Source organism: Gymnogyps californianus, chromosome 6, assembly GCF_018139145.2.
Source record: "Gymnogyps californianus isolate 813 chromosome 6, ASM1813914v2, whole genome shotgun sequence".
In the NCBI taxonomy this organism is placed as follows: Eukaryota; Metazoa; Chordata; class Aves; order Accipitriformes; family Cathartidae; genus Gymnogyps; species Gymnogyps californianus.
Genome location: NC_059476.1, coordinates 13716648 through 13743216, shown reverse-complemented (window position 1 = coordinate 13743216; position 26569 = coordinate 13716648). Strand labels below are relative to the sequence as shown.

General features: G+C 41.8%; 1 protein-coding gene across 1 annotated transcript in view; it reads left to right on the top strand.

Annotated features, from left to right (window-relative positions):
* Positions 1-26569, top strand: part of SORCS3 (sortilin related VPS10 domain containing receptor 3) — a 326383-nt gene that overhangs the window by 205186 nt on the left and 94628 nt on the right. Inside the window, exons 5-6 of the mRNA XM_050899047.1 lie at positions 4548-4621; positions 24664-24728. Coding sequence (XP_050755004.1) covers positions 4548-4621; positions 24664-24728 — 139 coding nt within the window. The remainder of the gene's footprint in view (positions 1-4547; positions 4622-24663; positions 24729-26569) is intronic.

The window sequence follows — 26569 nt, the reverse complement described above, 5'->3', positions numbered from 1 at the left end:
ATTTTTCATATGCAACACTATGCATGCATACATGTGTGTGTAACTCCTTCCTTTCCAGCTCTGTAGTTCTGTGTTTCTGGCATGTTGCATGTGTTCGTGGCATAGAATCTGACACCAGGGATAAAGCTCCCTCTTTAAGGGGCTTGCTGCTTATCTCGGAAACAATGCTGGTGTTAAAATGTTGCAAGTGTTCTTAGAGTTTGAAGAAGAATCATTCTGCCTGTGGTATGTAATATCCTTATGATTCAGAGTTGTGCTGAGCAAGACAAGCATGAGTTAAGGTTCTGGCCTGTGGTGAAATAAAGCTGTATATCACTTGGGCTGCCAAGGTCTTTCCTCACACAGATTGTGTGTTCTTGGTAAAAAGCAGGACTGTGTTGGTGGATGTGATATGGCTGCTGCTACTATCCTTGAGTGTGGAGTATTGTGATGCTGTTTGGATAAACATTTGCTATTTACCTTCTTGATGGTATGGCCTTTTCTTTTTTTAATGGTAGGTCTAACTAGGCTCCTGAGCATAGGCGGATTTTCCTCAGTGCTCAGTACCCATTCTCAAAGACTGCAACTGTACTGCTGAGCTGGGGTGACCTCAAAGCCAGGTGTGAAAGCAGAGCTGCTCTTGGATCCTGCTAGTGTGACCGGGCTGATACTTTCAGGGTTATACTTTAGGTGCTTCATCAGGCCTGAGAGCACATTAAAAGGTATATTTATTTGACACACAATGCTGGCCCCTTCGCCTTCCTGAATCCCATCTGCCCTGTGGCAGTGTCGCATGCCAGTCTGCAGGCAAGCAGGAATTCTAGGGTCATGCCTAGTAAAAACCCCTGTTGTCTGCTGCAAGGGTAGATGAGATTCGTCAGCATCATTCAGATGGGCTCAGTAGGGAATTTGAACATTATGTGTTTGTTCTCCTCAGCTTTCAGGAGGCTCCTGGAACCTGTCTGCTCAAATAGGTGCAGAGGTTGCTGAGATAGGCCGAGTGCTGTGACTGTGTTTACTGAGGTGCCGCTGTGGTAGATACAGGATTCTGAGTTCATTTTAGTGTTAAAAAATGAATTTTGTCACCCTTGCCTTGAGCCAGGACTTTGTCCTTCTGTTTTCGGTCCTGCTTCTGAATAGCTCCTTAGTCAAGTCCTCTGCATACCACTCTTTAGCTGTGTCAGGGCACAAGACCAGCCCATACAAACATAAAGACCCATAACGGTCTTAAATTTTCATTCATCAGAGCAGGTCAAATAACACAAGGAGGCTGCAGAAAGGGCATACCCTCGCAGTACACCCTCATGGTACACTGAAGTCCATCCCTCTTGAACCAATGTGTTGGAGTGCTCTGGGATGTGGAAATGCCAGACATTACTTGTCACTAAAGAGCCAGAGCAGAGCTTTAAAAAGGCAAAGTCTTGGCAGCGAACAAACCTCATTTCTTTCCATCACTTAGTATTCAGCCTTAGGACAAATTAATCTCTGTTGAAATCTGCTGTACTTGCCACTAAATTTGTTGTCACTTCTGAAAGCATCTCTTCTCCCATGAAGGGAGGTGAACAGAAAGTGTGTATATATATATATATTCAATTTTAATGCATACTAGAAAACTCTTTATTATATGTTTTATTTAGTAATTCAACATTAACCTTTACATTTGCATCTGTAAATAATACTATAAAAGTGAACTGGGCCAGAGAGACCTTTCAGGAGTTTGTTGTCCTACACCTTTAAGACTCAATCATCTGGTTAAAATTCAAAGTGGACCCCTAGAACAAGTAGGTGAATAAAAACATAAAAGTTCTTGAAATGAATAATGTCCTCCTTATCTCTTTAGCTGAAGTCACCTAAAGGCTGCAAGTTCAATTTAATCCTTCTACCATCAGTCAGTCTGAGCTTTAATAGAAAGAAGGGAGGAAAAAAGTACTCAGTAGCTGGTCTCTGGTTTTTAACTTGATAGAGAGAAGGATCCTCCCTGAATGAGACACTGTGGGAGAGATGAGTAGTTAGAAAGAGATTGTGCTTCATGCCACTGAGCTATCTGTAGCTACTGCTGTTATGCAGCTGCAAAAGAAAAGGAAATGCTAGGGGCAAAAGATAAAAGAGAATCTAAGGAAATGGATATATTTTGCTAATCCTTTCCTCTCTTGGTGAGAATGGTTAATCCGTTGCAGAATACAATAAGGATGCTAGTCCCACTTGCACTTGCTTGTGAACATGAGTTAACTGAGGCTAAGCTGCCTGGAGCCTGTGATTTGTACAGCACCGTGGCTCAATCTGCAAGTCGTACCCGCAGTCAGGAAATGTAAAGGATAGCCAAGTTGTTTGATGCAACTGATGCAACTCAGTCTGTGTGCAGGGTCCTTGTATGTGTAAAACCATGTCCAATGACTCAAGGAATATTGCTGGCAGGCACCATGCTAAAGTCGAGGCAGAGTTGTAGCACTGTAGAGTTTTGACTCTTGGAGCATGGATTTTCAATTATTGTTTCCAAAAATCTGCATGTTCCTTCAGGAGGTAGTTATCTTAATATTGAAGTTGACTTCATAAGCCTATTGTCGAATTTGGAGAAGGAATTTTCTTTTGCTGGCTCCTTTAATTAAAAAAGATAAGCAATGCTTTATTTTATTTCTACAGAGAATTCCTTTTGGGGCAGATGATTCTCTACTGTGTTTTTTTTAGACTATCACTGTGATTGGTTGACCAGAAAAGCAGCGAAAGCCCAGATAACTTCCTCTGGGCTTTTAGTGCAGTATCTTACCTTATCTAGTGGCAGTGCCAAAGAAATACGGCCAAATCAGAACATTCAGATTGTGTCCGATCTTCTGAAGAACACAGGGCAGAAAATCTTCCCTAATATTTCTTACCACAAGCCCAGTGATGTTGGTTGGAGTGAAGCCTACGTAACTGGAGCCCATTTTGACATGAAGACTGGAGAATGCCTGCTCCCATCTCTTTTCCCCTGATGTGCTTTATTCACTGGCAGCTTGGGCTGTCGTTGGCAGAAACTGGACTTCCCGTTGGCATAAATGCAAAGGACTGATTCTTTTGTCTTTACACATACCAGTTGCATGAGATACTTGATGGGGTCTGAATTTCAGTTTTTGAGTTTCCTTTTGCTAGCTATACAGTGGTGTGGTTGTGTAGTTGAGTACAAACATAGTAGGAATTAATCAGCTGCCTCAGGCTTTGGACACTGCTCAAACAGCCCTTTCCAATCACCTTTGTAAATTGTTCTATGGTCCAGCTCTGATGTGGCTGCTGGATCTCTGTGGTCAAAGATACTGCCCATTCAAGAAACTTTAATATTCAGTGCGAGCACATACAGTTTATCTTCCCAGTCACACTTAGCCATCCATCATAGCTGTGCCGTAGTACACATCACTAGGTTATGAACCCTTCTGATCTGAACATGGACCTGCCTCCGATTTGTAAATCCAGTTACTCCAAATCAAATGCAGAACCTTTACTCAAATGATACCGTTTTCCCATTAAGGACCTAAATTTGGATATTACAAACATTTACGTTTTTCAGCTCTGTTATCTACCTCCTTAGCCTGCAATCAACCCTTATTTTATTAAGCCAGAATTTATTTCAGATGAAATTTATTTGAAATCCTAGTCAAAACACTGCCTGCTATTTATTTCTCTGTGATCCAGTTGTAAAGCAGAGTAGTTATTTCTCAAAGTGTATTTTTTTTCTGAAGAACCAAACTTGCTCAAAGTTGGAGAAAAGGAGCTTACATACACTTTGATTATGAGTGAGTGGATTGTGGGAAATAAACTAATTATATGGAGAACTGGTGTTTGTGGTATTAAGCAGAGTATGTATGAAGCGAACCTATGTCTGAGACTTAGTGTGGAGTTGCATGGAAATTTGGTTACATTACAGCTGCGCCATTTGTTAGCCAGAAAGACTTAAAATTATTGTTAGATTGAAAATTTGGCTTTCAAGAAGAGCCATTTCACTATCTTTAATGTTTAATTAATAAGCAGATTGATTTCTAACTTATCTCAAAATTTAGACCTTGTTCTGAACATGGAAGTTGTAAATTAGGAGCCATTTCCTTTTCTTTCCCACACAGAAGAGAGATGTAATCCACACCATAAAAACGAATTGCAGCATGACCTTGAGTATAGAGTCACTACCTATCACATCATAGTCATGTTAACTAATCTAATTTGTCTTTCATTCTATTTAATGTTAGGAATTTACATGTCATCAATCACCTGCTTCCTGTTGGGCTGAAAAAGCCAGGGGGACTGCCAGCTTTGTCATATGGCAGCTGAAGCGAATGTGTTGACAGCTGAAATCAGGAAGCACAAAAATGTTTGAAAAGGTTTTGGAAGAGCCAGCCTGCTTTTGAGTCTCAGGAGCTCAGTCTGGGTTAAATGTGAGGGGAGGAGATTGCCTTATTAGCCTTCCCTGGCAGTGAGGCTGATTGATAATTGTGCAGGACGATCCATTCCTGTTCTTTAATCTGAGCTGATTTTAATACTTTATGTAGCAGCAGTCCTTCCTCTTCTTCCTCAAAGTTTATACTTCCTCTCTCTCTGTCTTTCAGCTGTACAGCTCCATGGACTTTGGAAGAAAATGGCAGCTCATGCATGAGCGGGTCACTCCAAACAGGTTTTACTGGTGAGTTATACCCTCAGGCTTTGCTTGCTTTGGGCAGGTTGTGGAGGGGAGAAGGGCATCTAACTTGAAGGGATTGGTTGCTTTACCTGAACATTAGGTATACCCTTGGTTTTGGTCATCGTCAATGTTATATACTCAGTCCATAGTACATATCTTGCAGTGCTGTAGTCTCCATCTTTGTACCTCTTTCTTGTCTGATAACAGTGGTGTCTTGTACAGATGAGTACAAGTCTTTTGGTAATTGCAAAACTCCTGCTTCTTTGTTATATACCTACTTACAGTAACGCAGAGAAACTACCCAGTGCTTCAGTGACAAAGCTATGATCATTAGACCTCCTATTTTGCAACCCTTCTGAGAGCTACTTTAGTCTACAACACAGTCTTTGTGCAGAGCCAGCCACTCTGACCAGTCTCCTTATGCAACCATTGGGAGAAAGGATGATTCAGACTTTGCTTTGAATCACTCTCTGAGGAGCCAGTTTCTTTCTACTGACTGGTGAGAGCCCAGGATCTGCAAACAGTTTGCTAAAAATCTGCTTTGTGACTATCTTCCTTTCCATTTCCCAAGTGTCAGCCTCCAAAATTGGGAGAGTGTCTTAAAAGCAGATGATTAAACAAATTTAGTTCCTATCTCCAGGCTCCTCCATTTCAGATGCCGCTTTTCCAAACTTCTCTGCACCATGTGAAGGCCCAAGAATTGACTTTAGAGAGAAAGAGAAAACCCAGCAATATTTTTCTGTGGTTGAATCTAGGATTTGGGGCTTGAATCAGATTCTTAATGCTGTACTTACTACGTGCCAGATGATGGGGTGTGTGTGAATGTACAGAAGTGCTGATATCCAGGATCTGTGAATAGTTAAAAGAAGTGCCTCGTCCTTAAGGCCAAAAAAGATCATAATATTAAGGAACCAGAGGCTCTTATTTTGAATACTTAAAAATAAAAAGGACTTGGATGACTTAAGAATTGAGTCCCAATTGCAAAGCACGATGTATATATCTTAGAGTCAAATTCTCATAGAAATTCTTGCACGTCATTAAAAGTACCTGGAACCCAGGCCCCAAATATCTATAGATTGGATTTGCAATATTTTCACACCTTGTAGTGGAGATAGACACCTCATGGGATTTTCAAATTGTCTAGGTCCTTCTGCAAATCTCTCTAAACAGCTTTAGACTCCCACATTTAAAACATGGCTTTTTGGCACCAAGTCTGGAGACTTCCCTTACTGTGCCTGTGGATTTTGGACAGTGTAAGAAGGTTTTTGAACATCAAGGAAAGGAAGTTGTAAGGCTCCTAAATCACATAGGCCTGCAAAATGTATCAAAGATCTAGAACCTTGTCTGACGATGTTACTGTTTCACATTTCCACAGTGAAGGAAAGGCGGTTATGTTCTCCTGGTTCTGGTGGCAGGTGGTTGATTGACCTAACTATCCAAAATCCTTTGATTTCACTATTCGTGCTAGGTGCACATGACAAAGCTGAATGTAGATCCTCTCCAGGTGTATCCTTCTGTGGAGCAGAATAGCTAGTCCTATGGGATAATTGTACCCTACCCTTCAAATAGTGCAGTTGAGCTTAGGGGAGAGGCTTTCTTGGAGGATAAAATGCAAGTGCTGAGCTGACTTTGGAACAAAGCAGAATTTCTTTCTAAAGGAGAGGCTGTGTTGTTGTGGTTTATTTTCTACTTTCATATAATAATGGTTAATGGAAATTGCCTGTTTGTCTCTGTCCATTTGACACCCAAACCTGTATATTGTTTTCCACGATCTACCTCATTTTTCATACAGTCTTTTGGCTGCATAGTTTGAAGGCTGGTTTTTAACACTGCATTATATAATGCCTCTGTTTCAAGTGTCTCTTTCTCTTAGAAAATGTAGAAGTCTTCTATAGTTAAAACTCATATGTCATAGACCTAGAAATCTTTATTCTGGTCAGAAACAATAGAATCCCATTGACAATAAACTTTCCAAGAGAGTGAATTAGGTTTTTCCCAGAGTGAGAGAGATTTGAACCAATTCGTAGTGCAGGGGTCAGAGGTGTTGAAATTTTGGAATGTAATAACTCCCCTTAGCTGTCTGATTTCTTTCTTTTTTCCTTTCTTTCTTTTTAAAGCTGCAAACTGTGATGGCTTACAAGCTCTGGCCTGTAAGATGTGTACAGAAAAAGAAATGCAAGGAGAATACTTTAGCCTCGGGAATTTGGTGATTTCTTTTTATTAGGCTATGAAAGAGGGAGAAAGTGGGTATAGCTATAAGTTTCAGAGGGACATGAGCCACTACTCTGTGGAGTTCATCAGCCTATCAAATACTACATTATCGAACCTCTTAATTAAAACTTCCAGGAAAGGTGAAATAATAATGATAGGGAGATGGCAAAATCAGAGGTAAGCTGCTTGTTTGTGCTGCTCTGCATTGTTTATTAGTAGGGGCTCAGGTAATCATCCTTCATCAAGTGGGACAGTCTTCATCTGATTTGAATGCAGCTGGCTTTATCTGGGACAGCCTTTGTTGAATGTTTTTGCCTTCAAAGCATGACTTTCATCTCTCAGGCTGCTGTGAATGGGCTTGTGAAGACTAATCTTCACCTGGTTCATGGGATCAGTCAGCCTGACAGGGAGAGGTCTTATTTTTCTCTCTGAGACCTTTCCAAATAATTATACCTTCCCTGAGAGAGCTCAGATATAGACTTTAAGGCCAGGAGAAAATTACGATTGCATCAGAACTCGTGAGGTTGGGATGTGAATTTTCACTCAGCAGAGTAACCAAGACCTCTCTGTTAGTCATGGACAGACAAGTCACTCTGTGCATTTTGCTGTAGCTCTGTCAGGCAGCATCTGTGATGGCTCCCCACTGGTCAAAAACAAAGTCCTAAGCTCCGATCCTGATCTGTGCGTTTGTATCCTGGCTCTTGCCTTCAACTTCTTTCCTTAGTCCCAGATGCTGGTGCTAATCACTGGGTTGTAGTTTTGTTTCTCATCCCATATGGATGTCACATGTGCCACAGTTTATGGGACATCTCTCATCAGTTCCTGCAGCCAGCTCAAAGTTTGTGCACGAGCTGAGATTCACCTCTGGGCCACTCATAGTTACAAAAACTAGGATTTGAGATCTCTACTTCTGTAGTAGTGATTCGTTTGTTAGCTACACCCACTGATGGCAGTGGCAGAGCTTGAACAGAATGTGTTACTTGATGTAAGTACAGGCATCCAAATTTGCCTCCCACATGCCTTGGCCTCAGAGATTTTAATAACTTAGGATCCTGTAAGGCTGGAAATAGGAGCTTACGCTAATGTGATACAGAAATTCCCAGATCACTCATCACTCTGAAATTACTCAAGATAACTGGAACCAGCATGGGTGCAAAGTTTGTTAAAGACCTACTCAATGTTCTTTTCTTTTAAAACACATTTCTGCAGCTCCCTCTGGGCCCTGTTCATTTTCTCTCACTATAACTTAGACACCTGTGCTGTCATGTGGAGGGATATAAAAAATACAGTCCATATTTTGTACTGTAGAAATGTTGGGGAAGTTTCCTCGTCTGTAAAACACATGGTGTGTTCTGTGCTGACTAAATACTGTCTCTGTTCAGATAAGAACTCAAACGACTTGAATTGTCCTTAAGTTGCTTTACTGCCTCTGCCTTTTCCTGTGGTGGGACAACAGGACTAAGCAGGTGAGCAGGACAGTTTGGTTAATGGAGCATTCACCAAGCCTTGTTCAGCACTTTGCCGGACCACAGCTTTTCCATGTCGTCTTGGGTGACTCAAGCTGACTTTGCCTTGTTACTCCCTAGGTAAGACTGGGGTAGGAAAGCATTTCTTTTCCGTGTTGGGTGTAGTGGGTGAAGTACTCAAATATTGTGATATCAGGTGCTACAGCAGCGGATTAAGAGCACTAAAGGGCACTAGAGAGTTAAAAGACGCTTTAGTGGCATATGAAGTCCTTGTATAATCTTAAGGCTTAATTCTTTAAAATGTGGAGTTCCACAAGGTGACCTGTGTTTTCTGGCTAATCAGCTAAATGGCTGTGAATATCATCCGCCATCCATCTGTCTTTGGAGGCCCTGCCTATGTTTGCTGAGCAGACACAGGGATCGCCATCCTGTGCAGAGGACAGAGCTATATTCCCTGGGACATCCACCCCCTTTCTTAGGGTCTCCCCAGGCTGCTCTTTGCTGGAGGACTCATTCACGTTTCCTGCCTCCTGTCATCACTGGGGAATATGAAGTGGTGGATGTGGGACCATTTTCTATTTTTTTTTTGCCTGGTACATCTACAAATTTACCCTTCTCTCTCTTATTTATTTTTTTTAAACATGCTCTCTGGGACTTTGGGTGATTCTGTCAAAGCCTGGGAGTGAGAAAGTGCAGAAAACCCATTTGTGTGGAAGAGAGGGAGAAATCTGCACAGCATTTCTGATGGCTACGGGGATATTTGGAGCACTGAAGTCAGTGCCCAGGATAAGCCTAGTCAGTAAAAGACACTGAAATACACACTAGTGATGAAAACTGGGCAGAAAACACCAACAAGGCAGGTGGGGAGAGACAGCAGGAGGAGGAAAACAGGATGTGCACTAGACTTGCTTCAAGGAACAGTGAGTGTGTCCGCAAACAGCAAAAATGTGGTGAACAAGCAGTTCTCAAATATACTGCTGATTCCCTCACTGAGTCTCCCCAGAATTTTATTTTTTCTCTTTCTGTGATAACCAACCAGATTTCTGGTTGTTTTGGTATCCATGAATGCCAGCCACAATCGTTTTGAACTCCAGGAATTAAAAATCGGGAGAAGGGAACAGGCTATGCTTTCACTGGGAGAAGGGAAGAGGTTGTGCATCCACTTAGGCTATGCTTTGGAGTTATGGGTTTTCTGCTACAGTTGTTTGAGGCATGAGCCAGCAAATTTTGTCTCGAGGGCAAGGTTTTCCATCCTTTTTGTCACGAATTTGGGTAGGAACAGTGACAAAATTTAGCCAGTGTATTTCTATTTATTTGCAGCTTGAATTTCATGAAGACTATAGTGGAGGCTGGTTTGGATATCTGAGAGTAATGTAGCAGAAGACAACAGATTTACCTCAATGTTTCAAAAGGTTATGATCTGGGTTTGGATCTGCAGTTGGGCAGAGGTTTGTGTCTGTGTTTATTTCCTCATCTCTGTGACAGCACTGATATTTCCTAATCCCAGTGCCAATTTGGGTCCACACAGACTGTTTCAGCAGCAGTTCCAGAAGTGACCTTTGGATACAGCTAAGGTTACTATTACTTGACTAGTTTGCCAGCAATGAAATGGTTAGTCAAATATGTGCCTATCTCTCCTGTAAATCCCGCTAATCATTAATTACCAGATGGTGTCATTGCATAGTGCTGGGGAAACATCGCCTGATTTTTTACAGCCAAGTTTAGTGTTAAGAAAACATAGTCTTGTAAATGTCAAATTGACTATTAAGTAATCTTGCATTAGAATTTGTCAGAATTAAAACCAATACTGTACATGGAGCTTTGGATAAAAGGAATAATTCCAGTTTGGCAGCCATGGATAACACCACCTATAGCACCATCGAGGCATGTACCCAGTGGCTATTCACGTAGACCGCTGTCATGGTTTAACCCCAGCCAGCAGCTAAGCACCATGCAGCCGCTCCCTCACTCCTTCCCCCTCCCGGGAGGAGGAGAATCGGGGAAAAAAGGTAAAACTCATGGGTTGAGATAAGAACAGTTCAATAACTAAAGTAAAATATAATAACAACAACAATAATAATGAAATATAATAATAATGAAAAGGAATATTAAAAAAAAAAAAGAAGGGGGGGGGGAACCAAACAGTGATGCACACTGCAATTGCTCACCACCCGCTGACCAATGCCCAAGCAGCGATCTGCCCCTCCCGGCCAACTCCCCCCTGCTTATATACTGGGCATGACGTTCTATGGTATGGAATACCCCTTTGGCTAGTTTGGGTCAGCTGTCCTGGCTCTGTTCCCTCCCAGCTTCTTGCACACCTGCTTGCTGGCAGAGCATGGGAAACTGAAAAATCCTTAGGATAAGCGCTACTTAGCAACAACTAAAACATCAGCGTGTTATCAACATTATTCTTACACTAAATCCAAAACACAGCACTGTACCAGCTACTAAGAAGAAAATTAACTCTATCCCAGCCAAAACCAGGACAACTGCACATGAAGAACTGAGCAGGGACCTATTACTGAAGGCTCCTGTGGGCTAATGACTCATTTACCTGTGTTAAGGGACTTGCTTCCCATGCCCTGTGGGTGAGAACACCTGGGGAAGGTTTTTCTTCCAGAGGGTGATGCTAACATAAGTCTGGAATATATTACTCAAGCCACCATGACCATGAACTGTACTAGGCTGAGGACAAAATTTTCAAACCCTAGCCTCAAGCTCTGTAATAAGAGTTCTGGAGAGATGAGACCACCTTAAAAGGCCTTGGCATATATTGAAAGATTTCCTTGCAAGGTCACATTAGTTAATTAAAGATCACAACACCATGGTGATAATAAGACCAGTTTTGTTTTCCTTTTCACTTAAAAGATGGGCAAGTAAGGGAACTGTGAGGTTAGGGATTCTGTTTTCATTTTGTGTGCCTACAATTAATGCAGTTGGCACTATAGATATATAATGTTTCCAAACATTAGGTCGTAGCTGACTAGCTTGTGATTACACAGTAACTCAGTGGCAGTGATAGAAATGGAACCTGGATATAGACTTGGATACTTTTTATTGGCTGAAATAGTGTTTATTTTTGTTGAAAAAGTTTCAAGTCAATAAAGATATTTTAGAATTCATATCAACATTATCAAAATGTTTCTCTCAAAAAACTAAACAAAGGAACATCCTGAAATGTTTGATATTTTTGGGATATTTTTTAAAGTGATTTTTAAATTTGAATAAAATCTCATTTTGCAATATATGAGCTTTTAAAATTAAAGTAAGGAAAGAGTGCAGTCTGAAACAAAGTGTTTAGATAAAGGCAACATAGAGAGATCCTGACTCCTATTCCCAGCTTGATCTTTTGTGATGCAGAGCAGATATTGGTCCCTAATATCCAAGTTAGATGCTCAGTATGCTTATAATGTACTTCTTCATAACTGTGATCAGTAGCTTACAAGAGTGATCAATAAAGTTGAGAAACCTTTGTAAGTTTTACATTTTGCTTTTGTCCATGAGCATGTTTTTTCCTAAACTTATTCCTATTCTGGTTTTCAACTACAGATTGCTAAGTGTTCTTCCAGAGACATTGTGATAGATTTCATGGATATCTAAGAGTATAAAATCCTAAATGACCGTAAGAACAGGAAAATCCTTCACTTTCTGTCTCTGGGAAAACCTGCAGAACTGTTTTATAGAGGCCATATAGACCCCACCTGTTCTGTTTGTGCCTACGGTTAGTGTAATGTTCAGACTACCATTCCCATTTCTGAGCACAGTCCATGTTTTTTTTAAACTAATTTATGAGAGATTGACACAAATGGATCTGGGAAAGCATCTTTGTAGAAGGTGGGAAAAAACCCTAGTAAACTACTGGAGGAGTATTACAGAATATTTTCTAGTTTACCTGGGACTAAAAGCAAAGATATTTGGGTTTCTGGTGTATATTTACACTTTATGCTGACTAATAACTTCATTTATACATTATATTACATATTTCATTTATGAAATTTGATACAATTAGTCTCTTGTACTATGAATGTAAACTCTAAATAGTAACTGATGCATTGGAAGAACGAAAGGATGTTCATTGCCTGACTTTGCTGTTGTGTGATACTCCTCTCCTTACTGCCTGCTTTCCTAGGAAAATAAGTGTTTGACTTTTTTACAAAGTCCTGTGGATGCCAAGCTGTCAGGCTCCATGGGCTCAAAGCTCTTTTAGCAAGAAAAAAAACCCCACATACTGGCTACAAGGATTGTGTGTGATTATGAAGGGAAATAATTTAAAATACTTTAAATTCTCCTTTAAAACCCGTGAACTACATAATAAATGAACCACAAGAAAAGAGCCACATGACAGCAAACTCACAATACATATACCACCTCTGAAATTCTGGCTGCTATCACAGCCAGAATGAGTTCTTTCAATGGATGATGTATACCTTCTGGAAAAGCAATTTTGGAATAAGTTGCCTTTGAGGAGCTTTTCTTTCTAACCTCCTTTTGCTTGAGAAACACAGCATATCTTGCAGAAGGAAGGATTACCCCTTCTCCACTAATGTAGCTGTGGATGTCCTTACATAAATACTGTCTGGCTTTTAGAATTTGTGATTTGTTGTGATTTTAGCACAACTTGTGGTGTTAGCCATATTTATGACTTTAACGTATTGTGGCTGGCAGTGATTTTTTTTTTTTTTTTTTTTTTAAAGACTGGAAAAGTAAGGGCTGAAATATTTCTGTTCATTGGTTTTAAATTTAATGCTTACCACTAAATGTCACATATTGTACTGCAGTTAGGGCTTTCAGCCATCAAAAAGCCTTTTGCTTTGGTCTCTCATCTATCAGGTTTCTGTATGTCCCAGGGGCCAGTCTCTTATTTCCCCCATTGCTAATCTTGGATCACTTTGTAATCCCCCCCACTCTCTCGTGACTAAGTGTCTGAGACTGGAGCAGACCGGATAAACCACTGGTACGAAAGATCTAAGGAGGAATTTGTTGAATGTTTCTCCCAATTAAGATTGATCCCTGGACTGGATCCCAATGCCATGTCTGTCTGGACAGTCCATGGTGGAAAGATCTGTTTCCTTCTCATGCAACAGGGTGATGTTGCATCTCATAAGATGTCCAAACTTCATCGCTGTGTTCAGGCCAGTGTTGGAAGCTTCAATCTTGTACTGCAGACTCATGCAGCCTGCCTGGGCTGACTTCATTCTGTCTCTCCCTGATGCATGTAAACTCAAACACAAATTAATTTCAGCCTGTCAGTAACAGTCCCAGAGTAATTCTTTGTGATACTTTGTAGGAAGCGGTGATGAAAGCCAGCCCTCTAATTAATACATTGAATAATGCATCTCTCTGAGCCATATGGGGATCTCCCATACTGTCATAGCTTGGCAAAGCTAATCAAAAGCTAGGCTGCTGGGCTGACAGTAGTATCGTGTTTTGCGCTCTGGCTAGCAAGGAATATTTTCCCACTTTTTTTGTGTGGGATTTGGCTTAGGTTTTGGCCTTTACTCTATACCACACTAATCTCTCTGTTTCTGGGCAAATGTGTGAATTTTCAGTGTGGGAGAGAACCCCTCTTGCTTTCAGATGACTAAAAGAGAAACATTTGGGAGTTGTTTTAAAAATCACCACTGTTCTGAGAAGTTTAGGAATGACCTTTTCACATACTCTGATTATGGGCATAATTTTCCAGCCATTCCATTCAGTGGCAAAACACTTGCTGGCATCAGGGAGTGAGCATCTTTCCTGGACCCAGCCTCCCCTCTGCCCCAGACCTCATCCCAGATGGCCCACTTGGATTTCAAGAGACGCACCTTTGTGGGGGTTCTTACAGCTCTTGTTTCTTTACAGCAGCTGGGGCTGGAAGCATTCTTGCATTGGAGAAAGTTGCAATCTAATGGAGAATTTATCCTCAGTCAGTATGTCAGTACTATCAGGGACCGTTTTTGCTTGAAACTAGATTTTCAGTCATACCTCAAAGCTCTTCAGGTAGATTTTCTCAAGAAGAATCAGGAAGGACCCAGGTAAATTCCAGTTCATTTCTCTGAACTGACTTCAGCCTCTGAACCTTTGGAAGTTTGCCTGCCATTAAGTTGAACAAAAACAGTTGTTTTATTTAACAGAAGGAGCTGAACACATGCTGTGCAGAAAGAACAGTCTTATCATGGCAAAACAGACAAGATGTTTCTGCATTCATTTAAACGTGAGCCATTTGTGTCGCTCAATAACATCCATTAAAGATAAGGAGGTCCCTCTTTATGCCTTCTGCCTGTTGGAAATTAACAAACTCTCTTAAAACGACAATTCATCAGCAGTTATATGAGACAGAATTCATTCTCGGCAAGAGAAGAAATTGAAACTCCCATCCTTTCGTTCCCTGGCATTCCCCTGAGCCTCCTCTGTAGAATGAGATGAGTTTAATTCTGCTATTGTTAAGCATAGTGAGCATGAAGCTACGTAAGAGCGGGAAGGAGTATCTTATTAGCTGCACTACAGGTTCTTTTAAATAATGTTGATTCAGTAACTTGTCTCTTGCTGATCATATACAGAACAAGGATGAGAAGCCAGTGAGTGAGGCTGTTTCACTTGCATATTTGTAGTGAGCTAATTGGAATAGGAGATAGCAGTGGTTTTCATAGCTCTGTAATTATCTCACAGATAATTGTCCTCCATTGGGCAGAAGGCAATAAAAATGGGATGTAGACACATTTCCATGTTTAGTGAAATATCAGAAGTTCTGCAGCTGAATTTAAGAGAGAGAAACATACTGACCTGTGACTGCCAGCAAGGACTGAGGAAATAATAAATAATACCTGTAAACTTCAGAACTGATTTCAGTAGATCTGGGTTTTCTCCTACAGGAGAAAATCCTGCTTTTTATTGGAAAAAAAATTAAGAAAACCAAACAAAAAACCCTGCCAGGTTTTTGGCCAAAGGGTACAGAAAGATTCTTAGGTTTTGCTCACCATATTTTTGGTTTTCAGGTTTTGATTGAAAATCTTTGCGGGAAGGAGACATGTTCCATTATAATATTGATTTTACGGGCAATCTGTAATAGTGACTCCCTAAAGCCATTTCTGGATCTGCTGTAGTTTCTCCAGAATTCTCTTTCTTCTTTCTACAAATCATTAGGTTTGAACAGTGTGTATTACTTTTCATTTGGCTTTGTACTTTTCTTTCCTTTTATTGCTCATCTATAACAACAGATTAAGAACCCAACAAAGAGAAGCTCCTGATTTAACTACAACTTGACCATACATCTTTACTTCTTGACATGTGGGTAGCACAAACTCCCATTGCAGCAATCTGCCCTGAGCATTCTTACTTGAAAAGGGTAATGCTTTGGGGATGGGGATGCTTTGGGACTCTGCCGTTCTGAAGAGCTGGGAGTGCGTCTAGTGCTCAGCCCCCTGGGCAGCCTTGTCTCCTTATTGTTTGTGCATCCATCTAACCTGAAGCAAAGGAACCCACAAAAGCTCCATGGTTTCTCTGGTCTCTCCTGCTACAGTGCCACTCTTCCACTGATGAAGAGACCTGCAAGTGGCTGTGGCCATTTTATTCATCTCCTCTCCATTCTGTCTGTGAGGATACTTCTGTTTTGAATGCAAACCTGTCTTGTCACGAGACACGGGGTGATCTGCGACCTCCTGTCACCATTGCTTTTACCCATCATAGCCACACAGACTTGCTGTTTCTACAGACAGAGCCTGTCTTTGCATATCTGTCTGCTGCCAGAATCCTTTTTGTTTCCTGCTTCTTTGTTTTTTCCTCTTGTGGATGTTGGGACAAATGAGCATCTCACTGTCAGTGGCTCATTGAATGTGATTTTTTGGGGGCGAGGAGACACGTTGATGCATTTATGCTTGCTGGTCCAGAACAGAGTGGTTTATTCTCCTCTGTCTTTCTCCTCCTTCCCTTTCTTCTTCTTTCCTCTGTCTCTCCCCCTTTCCTGGCTGATGGTTAAAAGTCAAGAATGAAATAAGCCATTTGTTCTCTTCAGGTTAGCATCTGAAATGCAGAGAAACAACTGTCACAAAAGGTTTGTGACAGAAATCTAGTTTTTCACATTGCCTTTCTCCAAAATGCATAAACTGAACCACAAATTTATTTCCAGAATGTTAGATTTTATCCCAGGGTGATTCTTCACAATATCCTGCAATAAGGGATGTGGAGACTCATCCTTCCTTAATTAATACAATGTACAATGCCCATAGGCATATGGGGCTCATCAGCATATCCTATACATTTTGCCTGTGCCAAGTTTCATACTGGCATCCCCTCTTTGGACAATTTAAGTTTTATTTTTATTCATCTACTGCTGCATTCATTTATTAAATGATGCTCTCACTCTGAAGCTTTTCAGAGGCACTGTGTTCTGCCTAGGACTCTGTTAATAGCTGAATCACTGAGCCTTAGCATTGCAAGCATGTCATGTTTGCAGTCAGAAAATGTTCATACAAATGAGGGCAATTAAACACACAGTGAACTGAGAATCCTTATTTTGGTATAAAACATTGCTTGAACGGGTCATGTTTAAGATACTTTTGCTAGGAGACAAACTCAGGAATATTATGAGTCTTCTAAACATTCCCTTCCAGGGAGGAAAACAGTAACTCCAGTGAAGTCCTTGGCTGCAGGACTGACGGACTGAGCTGATGGCTTCTTTGAGCACGTACTTTGCTTTTCTAAAGTGATCAGAAACAGGGCTGATTCATGTTTCCTGAAAAATCAAAGCAATAATCTATAGCAATTCCCCATCTACATGACTTTTGAAGGAGGGTAGCCCAGCACTGGGCAAACATTAATTAACTGGGCTTCATAATATAGTAGGCACTAAACTAATTTTAAACCAAATTCAGGGAAAGAGATGGAAGTCACTCAATATGTCAGTGTTCGGTCTTGGAAGAGAAACAAAAACTCTGTGCTTGAGTTTCACAGATCTGTGCAAAGCATAGCTGGCTAGAAAATGTAATTTCTCTGATTTATTTATTTTTTCCAAAAAGCTGAAAAAAACCCACACACACCGCACCACCCTCACCCCCTGCAAACAGTTCTACTCCCAAATTTTCCATTGGGAAACAAAGATTTTTGGTTAAGTAGAATGAACTATTCCTCTGGAGTGGATTCCCCGCCCCCCCAATAATTTGGCTTAGATTTTGATCACCAAAACGACTTTTGTACACAAAAATTTCTGCATTTTGCGTTTCCACTTCTCGTATTTTTCTGTTTTTCCTCTCCTATTCCAAAAAAAGAGGGACAGTGGAGGAAGAAAAGGATGAGAAAGGAGACAAAGCTAAAAATGTGTCATTTTTTAGTGTTTCCAAAAATATACTTTTACTCTTGTTTCCTCAAAGGACTTGAAATTTAGAATATTAAAAATAAAAATAAAAGAGTGTCCTGCAAAAAATGTCCCTTCTTTCAGAAGGCAAAGGAGAATCAAACCCTTCTCTTGCACTATGTTTCAAACTTGTCCACCATAAAGTTTGCAGACCTCTAATCCCAAGTAAATCCCCTCTCTCCTCTCTAGAAATGCCTTCCTCAAAGCATCACTGTCTGTGTTGGATGCATGTGGGACAGAGAGCTGATGGTATTTTGTGCACTGAAGCTTTGAGCCGTCTTCAAGACAATAACATCTTAACTTGATGAGCTGATGCTTCATTACTTCCACCATATCCCAATGCTGGTGCTGCTAGGACTCGGTAAAAAAAGGCTTCTTATTCAATTAGGATAAGCCCCCAGGGCTGCTTTTATATAGCCCGGATCAGCTGTACCCTGATGAGTCAGGAGCAGCAGGCTGCATGGGAGTAGTTTATTTAGTTTGTAAGCAGCAGGACTGTGACTGCACCTGGGAGCACACCCGGTACGAGTGCTGGCTTGACGTAGCTGTCAGGTCTGCTCCCTGCGTGAGTCTCGGTCCCCATGAGAAGTTATTTCAGGCACCACTGGATATTAAGATGCCACCTCCAGCACTTGCCCTGCCTGTGCTGCTGGCCCTTTCGAACCTTGACAGGGCTGTGAGTAGGGATCTTCACCCTTCTACTCACACACTTTTTTGAGTTTATTTCACAAAAATTTGGTTATGTTTATTGGGCTTTATAGTATAGGTTGGGGAAGAAATGCCAGAGGACTTTAAAGGATGAAAATCTATTAACTGGATGAGAACTAGACACAGAATTATTTGTACTTTCTTAGTTTTTGGTATTAGCATGCAGGGAGCAGAAAAAACATGAATCAACAGCAGCGTTGTTCTGTTGATAAATATACTTTAAAGGTATTTTCAGATTCAGTGGCATTTCTTTCCCATTGCTGTTAATTTCTGTGATATAGTCACCTTCTTTTATGTACTGCGAAGAGAAAAAAACGTTTCCGTGTGCAGCAGAGCCTGCTGTCTTGTGTGGATTCTCTAGTGATTGGTGACATGGTTGAGCCTAAATGTCAGCTTTTCCCTCAAGGAGAGGATTGATTTGGACCTCTTTCCTCTTCCTGGCCTCCTGTATCCACAAAACAACTGTGTGTAGCAACTCTGTAGTTCTGGGACCTGTAATCCACTGAGTTTACATGTAATTTACAGATTTAGACATTCAGCAGGTAGTGGGGATGAGATGCAGGTAGGCAGATGCATGTATGCACATATGGAAACACATACAGATGCTGTGAACACCTTCAGGTTTTTTTTCCTTTGAGATACCAGGCAGAACACCTCCTTAAATTCATTGGGACCTTTTTAAAAAGGATTGGCTTTGCTGAAAAGAAATTAGCTGAGAATAAACACTCGGCAATTTTTTTTGCCTTATCTTGCAAGCTAAGTCTCACAACAATTACTTCTACCAATGTCCAGAATTGTAGCATCACAGAAATTAGCACTGGAAAAGACGTAGAATGCTCCAGGGACCCGGCCAAGACACTTTCTTACAGTGTCTTCCTGCCCAGCTTTTTTTCCAACCTTCATTTGAAATATGCTGTGCAAGGAGGTTTTGGCCATAACTCTTCAGAGACCTCATCACATCCTACCCCATCTAGCAGCGTCTCCCCCTGTTCAGCCACAGAGAATGATACTGTATTTATGTGTTTAATCAATATATTCTTTCCCCCAACAGTTCAACATTTGTATCTGTTCTTAACTAGGGTAGTTTATGGCATGTTGTCAGCCTGGGGTGTATGCAGCTTGTGTGCACATTGGCTGTTACGTATGCCGTTAATGCCTGATGGAGCTAGTTTTAGACTTGACTGCAGTAAATAACAGATGAATACACAGAATCCCCTTGACCATCTGAAGGTAACTGCAGTTACTGATACCTAGACAAAAGTGATGCCATATCAGATGGAGAAGGTAGCCTGTTGGCTGTTGGCCCATGTCGGAAAGGTATGTATAATTTAGCGATGGTGCTATGTGAAAAGATCCAGATCAGTTGAGCAGGAATTGTATGGATCAGTTTCTGCTCCCATCTGCCCACATAGACATGGCCCTTTTGTTGCTTGGATGAGTTAGTCCCATGCACTGTTTGCCTGGTACCACACAGAAGTGTTCACTTCTGGGGCAGGATACAATTAAAATTGCAGCAGACTAATTGGCAACATCCACTAATTTGACTGCAGTTGCCTGCAGCAAGAGGATGTGTTTTTCCCCCTTTACATATTATTGCACAATAAATGCGCCTTGTTCCTTCCCATTTCTAGCCCTTATCTACTGCACAACATCCTGCTAAGTAGTCTCCATCTGTTTCCTCCGTCTCTTTACATAAGCAGTGACAATTGCCTTCAGTCTGACATCCCAACCTGCAAAAATGAGTTTCCAAGTCGGCATCTTGGGAAAGTCTCAGTCCATTGTGAAAGTTTTGATTTTGTTTTCAAAGCCAGAACTGGTGAATGCCATTTTGACTGGTCAGAAACCAGGCACACCCCTGGCAAAAAGCTCCGTCCAGCAGATTCCAGACCAAGTTTGAAAGGCTGATACCTGTGACCTGATTTTTTACCTTGTAAATCCTTAACACAAGTGTTGCTCACGTCCAGTGATACCCACTCCCACCTCCCAAACTAATGGGTCCAGGAGATGGAGGAATAGAGCATCTTTTATTCTCTGTTGATGATTTAGGGAGCAAGGATCAACAGCAGGCAGTCTGAATTGCTCAGCATTTTTGATCTAAGATGCTAGAATAGCTAAATCTCAATGCTGCCTTTTGTCATTAAATGCCTGATGTCTGGAAAATGGGTAGAAAAAAAATGCAAAAATAGTTTATTCCATGGAAGGGCAGTAGAGTTGGTAGAAACAGTGAGCTGAGGTGTGCAGTAGGCAGGTAACCCAGAGAGTCTGTGTATTTCTTTTTTCCTTTTTTTGCATATGCTAGCATTTTTCATTTTGAACTATATAGTGTCTTATATGGAAACATTTTGGGAACAGCTAGTTACAGTGCAGAATACTGTGTTTTCCTTGCCCTTCTCGCTTGCTCTCTCTCCCGGTCAGAGATGAAATGTTAGCAGAGTGGCCTAGTAAATGTGCATCCATGCACAACGCTCTTCCCTCAAGATAGAAGTAAGGATCTTGCCAGGATCCTATTCATCCTTCAGCTTTCAAGAACAAACAATCCTCTTCTGAAAAGAAGGGAGGAAAGATCTTGTGAAAACCAAGAGCTACCATGAGAACAAAAAAGAAAAGCAGCAGCAGAAGGCAGAGAAAAAGTAACCATTGCTTCCTTCCTAATGGGAGTCAAAGGTAGTTTGAATTCTTAATTGGCCAGTGATCCTGCGCCAGCTGCAATACTGGCTGCAGGCTCCACGTTTTGAAAACTGCCTTTGCAGCAGTCAGGGAACGTGTCAGCAGGAAAAAATGACCTTTCCTGTCACTTCTGCCTGCATCCTCTCAGCATTTTCTCATCCGAGTGGTGATAAATGAATAGGGATGGTGGAGGATGTTGATTTAGCATGGTTTCTCACAGTGAGAGTGCCATTGTCCCTCCCCACAGCCATCTAAGGCAAGCAGCACACACAGGTGCATTTTGTGGACCTTGGTTTAGTTTTTGCTGTCTGGAGTTTGTGCACATACAAAACACAGAACTGAGCTGTGCATGGAGCCTGAGGTGTGACCAAGTGGCAGGAAAACTGTTTTCAAGCTGAGCTTAGGCTTCTGAGTGTTGTTAGATACTCTTGTCTTTGTAAGCCTCTGAAATAGAGCTGTTTGTCAGCCACAGCACCATGAAACCCCTTCCCAGCCACCCCATTCTGTGGGCTCCACTTGGCTGTAGAGGACACGCAAGGGAAATGGTAAGTCAGGGGATGCTAACGTCTCTTCTCATCATACATTAGTTGCTCAAACAGTTTTGAGCAGTGCATCCTCCAAATGTTCTTCAGAGAGATAATGTATGATAAAATACAAGGCTGTGAAGGTGTCTCTTCTTGTTTTGTTGCTGTTCTTGTATTGCCATACCTGAGAGGCGGTTGTAGTGAGTTCTCAAGACCAGAGAAATTACTACGTGGGATAAAGGAATAGCTTTACAGTCTGTGTGTGCATTTTTGGAGCTGTGCTCCAGGACCTGCATTCACATCTTGCTCTTTCCTGACTCTTTTGCATTCTTCATGTAAAGCTTCTCCAGACAAATGATGAGAGACCATTTACTGAAAATACCCATATTCAGGAGTCATACCACTGCAAAGCAAACCTGTGTTCTTTGCCAGTGGGAACAGACGTGAGGCGAGGCATGAAGAAACAGCATTGATTGGGGATTTGTTTTGCAATCAGAGTCTTTGATATAAGACAGGCGGCTTGGTTTGGGAGAAGGAAGGATGACCGATGCATTGCTTTACAGGCTTGTTATCTGCCTGCAGATAACAGGAGCTTGTCTTGCTTTTGGGTTGCAGGAGACTGTGAGCTTTTCCACTTGAAGTATGGTATTCGGTGAGCAGAGGAGTACTAGGGGGGTGCTGTATGCTGGTCCGTTTTTCATCGTCATTGTTGTTCTGAAAAGAACCATCAGGTTTGTCAAAACTAATTAAGGAAACAAGTCGATGGCACTGGGAAGGAACTTCAAGCTAGAATGACATGTTTCAGGAGACTCCTGTCATCCCCTGGTGCTCACTTAATAGGCATTATGGGTAGAGCCACAGAGCTTGTGTATGCAAATGCACAATGGTAATGAGTACTTTGGCTTTTGTTTGGAAATACTTAGGTTCTTCTAATTACAGTCCCTTTTAAAATGAATAGTGTTGTGGCAGACTGATGTTTCTTATTACCTGGGCCAGGAGTAGGTTTGCCCCATTGCTGCGGGGGGGGCCCAGTGCCCCCTCCATCTGGAGGGAGGGACCCAGGAGGTGTCGGGGGGAGCAGGTGAGGCAGCCTGGCATTGTGGTGTCAGGACATAGCAAATGGCTCTGGGTAGAAGGCAGGTGTCTGGCTTCGATAAGGAAGCCTGGAGAGTGCAGGCTCCAGGGTGAAGGCTGGATTTAAGTAGGAAGCCTGTTGGGAAGGGCTGCAGGGCAGGTCACTAATGTGTTCCCAACCTGTACCTAAAAATGCTAAAATTACCGCTCCCTTTGATAAAGTTGTGATGGATAGATATGTTGGTAAGCACGTACCCGTACCTCTGTCCCTATTGGTATGTCGTAGGTGAGGGTCATGATTGCTGAACAGCTGAAATTACAGTATTTAGGGCTACTTATGGGAAAAAGGCAGAAAACTTCTGCTATGGACTAGAAAGATGTGTGTCCTTTCTATATATATTGCGAAATAATGTTGCTGCACACCATAATGTTTTTCACTGACATTTAAAGGAATTTCTAGTTCTCCTACTGTCACTTTTAACTGTGTCTAGATATTCAGAAGATTTGACCCCGATAATTACACGGTCACAGGGACTCAGGCCTGTTCTGGCATCCTTACCGATAACAGACAGCGCTTTCTTCCTTGTGGGATCCCTGAAACTGATGGTAGCGATTAAGGAGCAGACTATTTCTCACTGGGAGTAGAATGATGAAAGCTCTGCCTGTGTGGCTTTGTTTTGTTGTGTTGCGGTTTTTTGGCCACGATTCACAGTGTGTTGTGAATGGACTCGCTATTGTCGCAGTGCTTTAGTTAACAAGCAGTGCCAGTTTCAGTTACCTACGCAGTGGGTCATAATGTAGTTGTTTTGGCATTTGCAGCACTGGCTGATCTTAGCTGAACTCCAGCACATTTGTATGTTTGTCACTGCTTTAATCGCTATGTTTTTTGTGAGATCCACAAAAATGTATCAGAGCATCTGTATTTTGTTTAGGTTTTTTTCTTCTTTTTTTTTTTTTTTTAAAATGTTTTAGCTGTTGATGCCCCAAGGATGAAAGCAGCAAAAGATTGTGATAAAAGTGTTTCAGAACATTAGGGAATTGTGAACGTTGGCTGGCTCGGAGGGAATCTATTATTTACAATCTACTGTATCAAATTCAACTTCCACCAAATTAGAAACTGATTTTTGCCGTTGTCCCTTTTTAATCTAACCCTTTGGTTAACTCAGGAGAAGCAGCTTCATAAATCACGTGGACATCTATGGATTTTTTTTTTTCCCCCCCTGCCAGCCATTGCTAGGACTAAATGTTCATCTCCCAGTGATTCTTATCAGCCAGGACACTAATAATAACATTTCTGTTCTGGGCTTGACTTTCCCTCTGCCAGGAGGAAAACTATCTTTGTAATGTGCCTTGCAAAACATTTTTAGGGAGTAAAATAACAATGCACAGGAAGATTTGACTTGAGGTGCTTGGGTTTCAACTAGTGAGGTTAAAGAAACTCATCATGCCTTGTTTCATGATTGTCAAAGACCATGGCATGGGATCATGGGTCGAATAATGAATACTTTCTCACATTTTTTTTGTCAGAACTTCACCATGCATATGTGCATCATTGTTTTTCTTTTGAAGATGGGGAAACTGAGGTAAACAATAAGAAGATTGCCCAGTAAACCAGGGGCAGATCAGGAAACTCAGTCACTCATGTTACTATTCAGCCAAGTAAAACCCCTTTTTTAATTTGATGTCTGTAAGCGTGAGGCTGCTGTGCCCTCGTCTTTCCTTCAGCATTAAAACAGAGCTCTGGTTTTACTGGATCTTGGAACCAGATCGCTTTGCCATCACAAGATTGATCATTGTAGTCTTGATCTTGTAGACAAGGGATAGGCAGGTTCACTCACCAGCACCTGGGAAGGTGTCTATCTTAAAGGTTAGTATATGGCCCCTGAGAGTGGGCTGTGTAGAAACACAAAAGAGACAAGTTGGTAGGAGGTAGGGACCTACATGCCATGTGTCACAAGGTAGACTTGAACTGGTTTTGCTTTCCCTCATCCTCTCTCTGTCTGATTGCAGCCTTTTATCTAACTGGCTGCCTTCTTTCTCTCTCTCTCTCTCTCCCCCCCCCAGGTCGGTGACCGGTTTGGATAAAGAACCTGACCTTGTGCACATGGAAGCCCGGACAGCTGATGGACGTGAGTGCCTGCAGCCAACACTGAAAAAGTGGGCTTTGAGTCAAGAGTGGGGTGGAAATGGAAATTCACTTTACTCATTTTATCTCCCCATTTACATTTTAATTGATAGGAAAGATGTGGGTCACAGGGTTTGATGTGAGGCATACTCTTATACTTAGCCCCTGGAGGGAAATTCAGAGGCTGCAGGGCTTGTGTCTGTGGAGAGGCTGGGCAGAAGCACAATCTGTTGGGCTAAGGAGCCGTCTATTCTGTTCCCTATTTAGCTGCTTCAGTATCACGTCTTTTACATGAATCATAAAGAGCTGGGCTACCAGCACTGTGCAGTACAGCCTCCGTGCATTTCCAGAGGTGTTCAGAACAGCTGGGTTGTACCTGGGAATTTGAGAAATTGCCTACAGTCAGACTTCTCCTCTGGCCAGAATGTCCCTATGCCCCAGGTACCCTTTGTCTCGTATTGAAAAGATTTTTCAGTTTTGCTTATGATGTATGAATAGGTGCTCCATACCAAAACTACAGGCCTTGAAAAGGTGCCTGGATCTGAAGTAAGAAATAGAAAAAAAAAGAAATTCTTAACCCCTCACTGAAATGAATCTAGCCACATTTGCAGTAGAATGGATTCCTATGTAATTAACCTTCAGCGAAGAAGACAGTATTAGAAGTAAGTTGACTTTTTCCACCACTCTCTCCAAAGTGTTTTAGGTATTTCTCACAGGAACTACAGCATGGTAATGCATCTGCTCCTGACGTGGAGCCAGCTTTACTCCAGCTCAATGCCACACAGCAAAGGCATGTGTGTCCCTTTTACACTACAGGGACAATGTAGAAAAGCAGCATAGGACTGAGGCTGTAGAGGATTTCTGGGAGGAAAAGGCCTCATTTTTGTTGGTTGCAAACTTTTCTCTGTTTTGGTCAAGTGCTGCGTAGGCCAGATGCTGTGTGAACAAGCTCCTGTCTATCAGGGTGGCTTCTCTGAGGCTGTGGATCTTCTAAAATCACTCATTGGCCTCCCACTGCTATTTAGTGATGGCAGCTGAATAAATAACCAGGCAATAAAAGCTCAGGGGTGACAGCTGTTTGTTGAATATGTGGAAAAAGCAAAACAGGCTGGCAGGTGGGTGGGCAAGGTAGGGAGGCTTCTTCAGTGCCTTTGCTGCTGTGTGTGCTGTTGCAGGGATGCTGGGAGAAGTGGCCAAAAGCAAGTAAAAAAAGCAAGCAAGTAAGCAAACAAACTGCTGATGGAGTCTGTTTTCAAACTAAGTTTAAACTTGCTCACCCAGCTATTTGAATATTGGATGTGTCAAGGATGTAGATGCTTCGTTTGAAAGATGTATCCCCAGTCTGCAGACAACTCTCTTCCTTCAGGTCTTGTTTGCTCAGGGGTTTGCTGTTTGTTCTTGTTTTAATGTATAAATTCAGCATTTTGAAATTGGCAGTTGATGGTATTGAGGGTTTCACTGAAAGTCAGACTTAACCGGTAGTGTTAAGTAGAGGTAGAGGAGGAGGGAGGAAGTGGTATTTAGGATTAGACTCCTGAACTTGATGATTTCTTTTTTTTCTTTTTTTTTTCTTTTAGCAGTAATGGGACTCAAGAACCTATCTAATACTGATTCAGACACTGGAGCCTAAAATACGCTCTGTGGCTGGGAACGGGTGGTGGGGCATCCTAGAGTCTCATTCATCCATAAAGGAGTTAGGGCTATCAATAAGCTCATGGAGCTGGGAGGTGGAACTCCTGTTCACCGCTCTGATGTCTGTCCTCCAAGACATCTTGCCTCATGGTTGTGTCTGTCCGATCATTAGGAATGGTAGGGTCTCTGAAAAAACATCTGCCCTAGTATCTA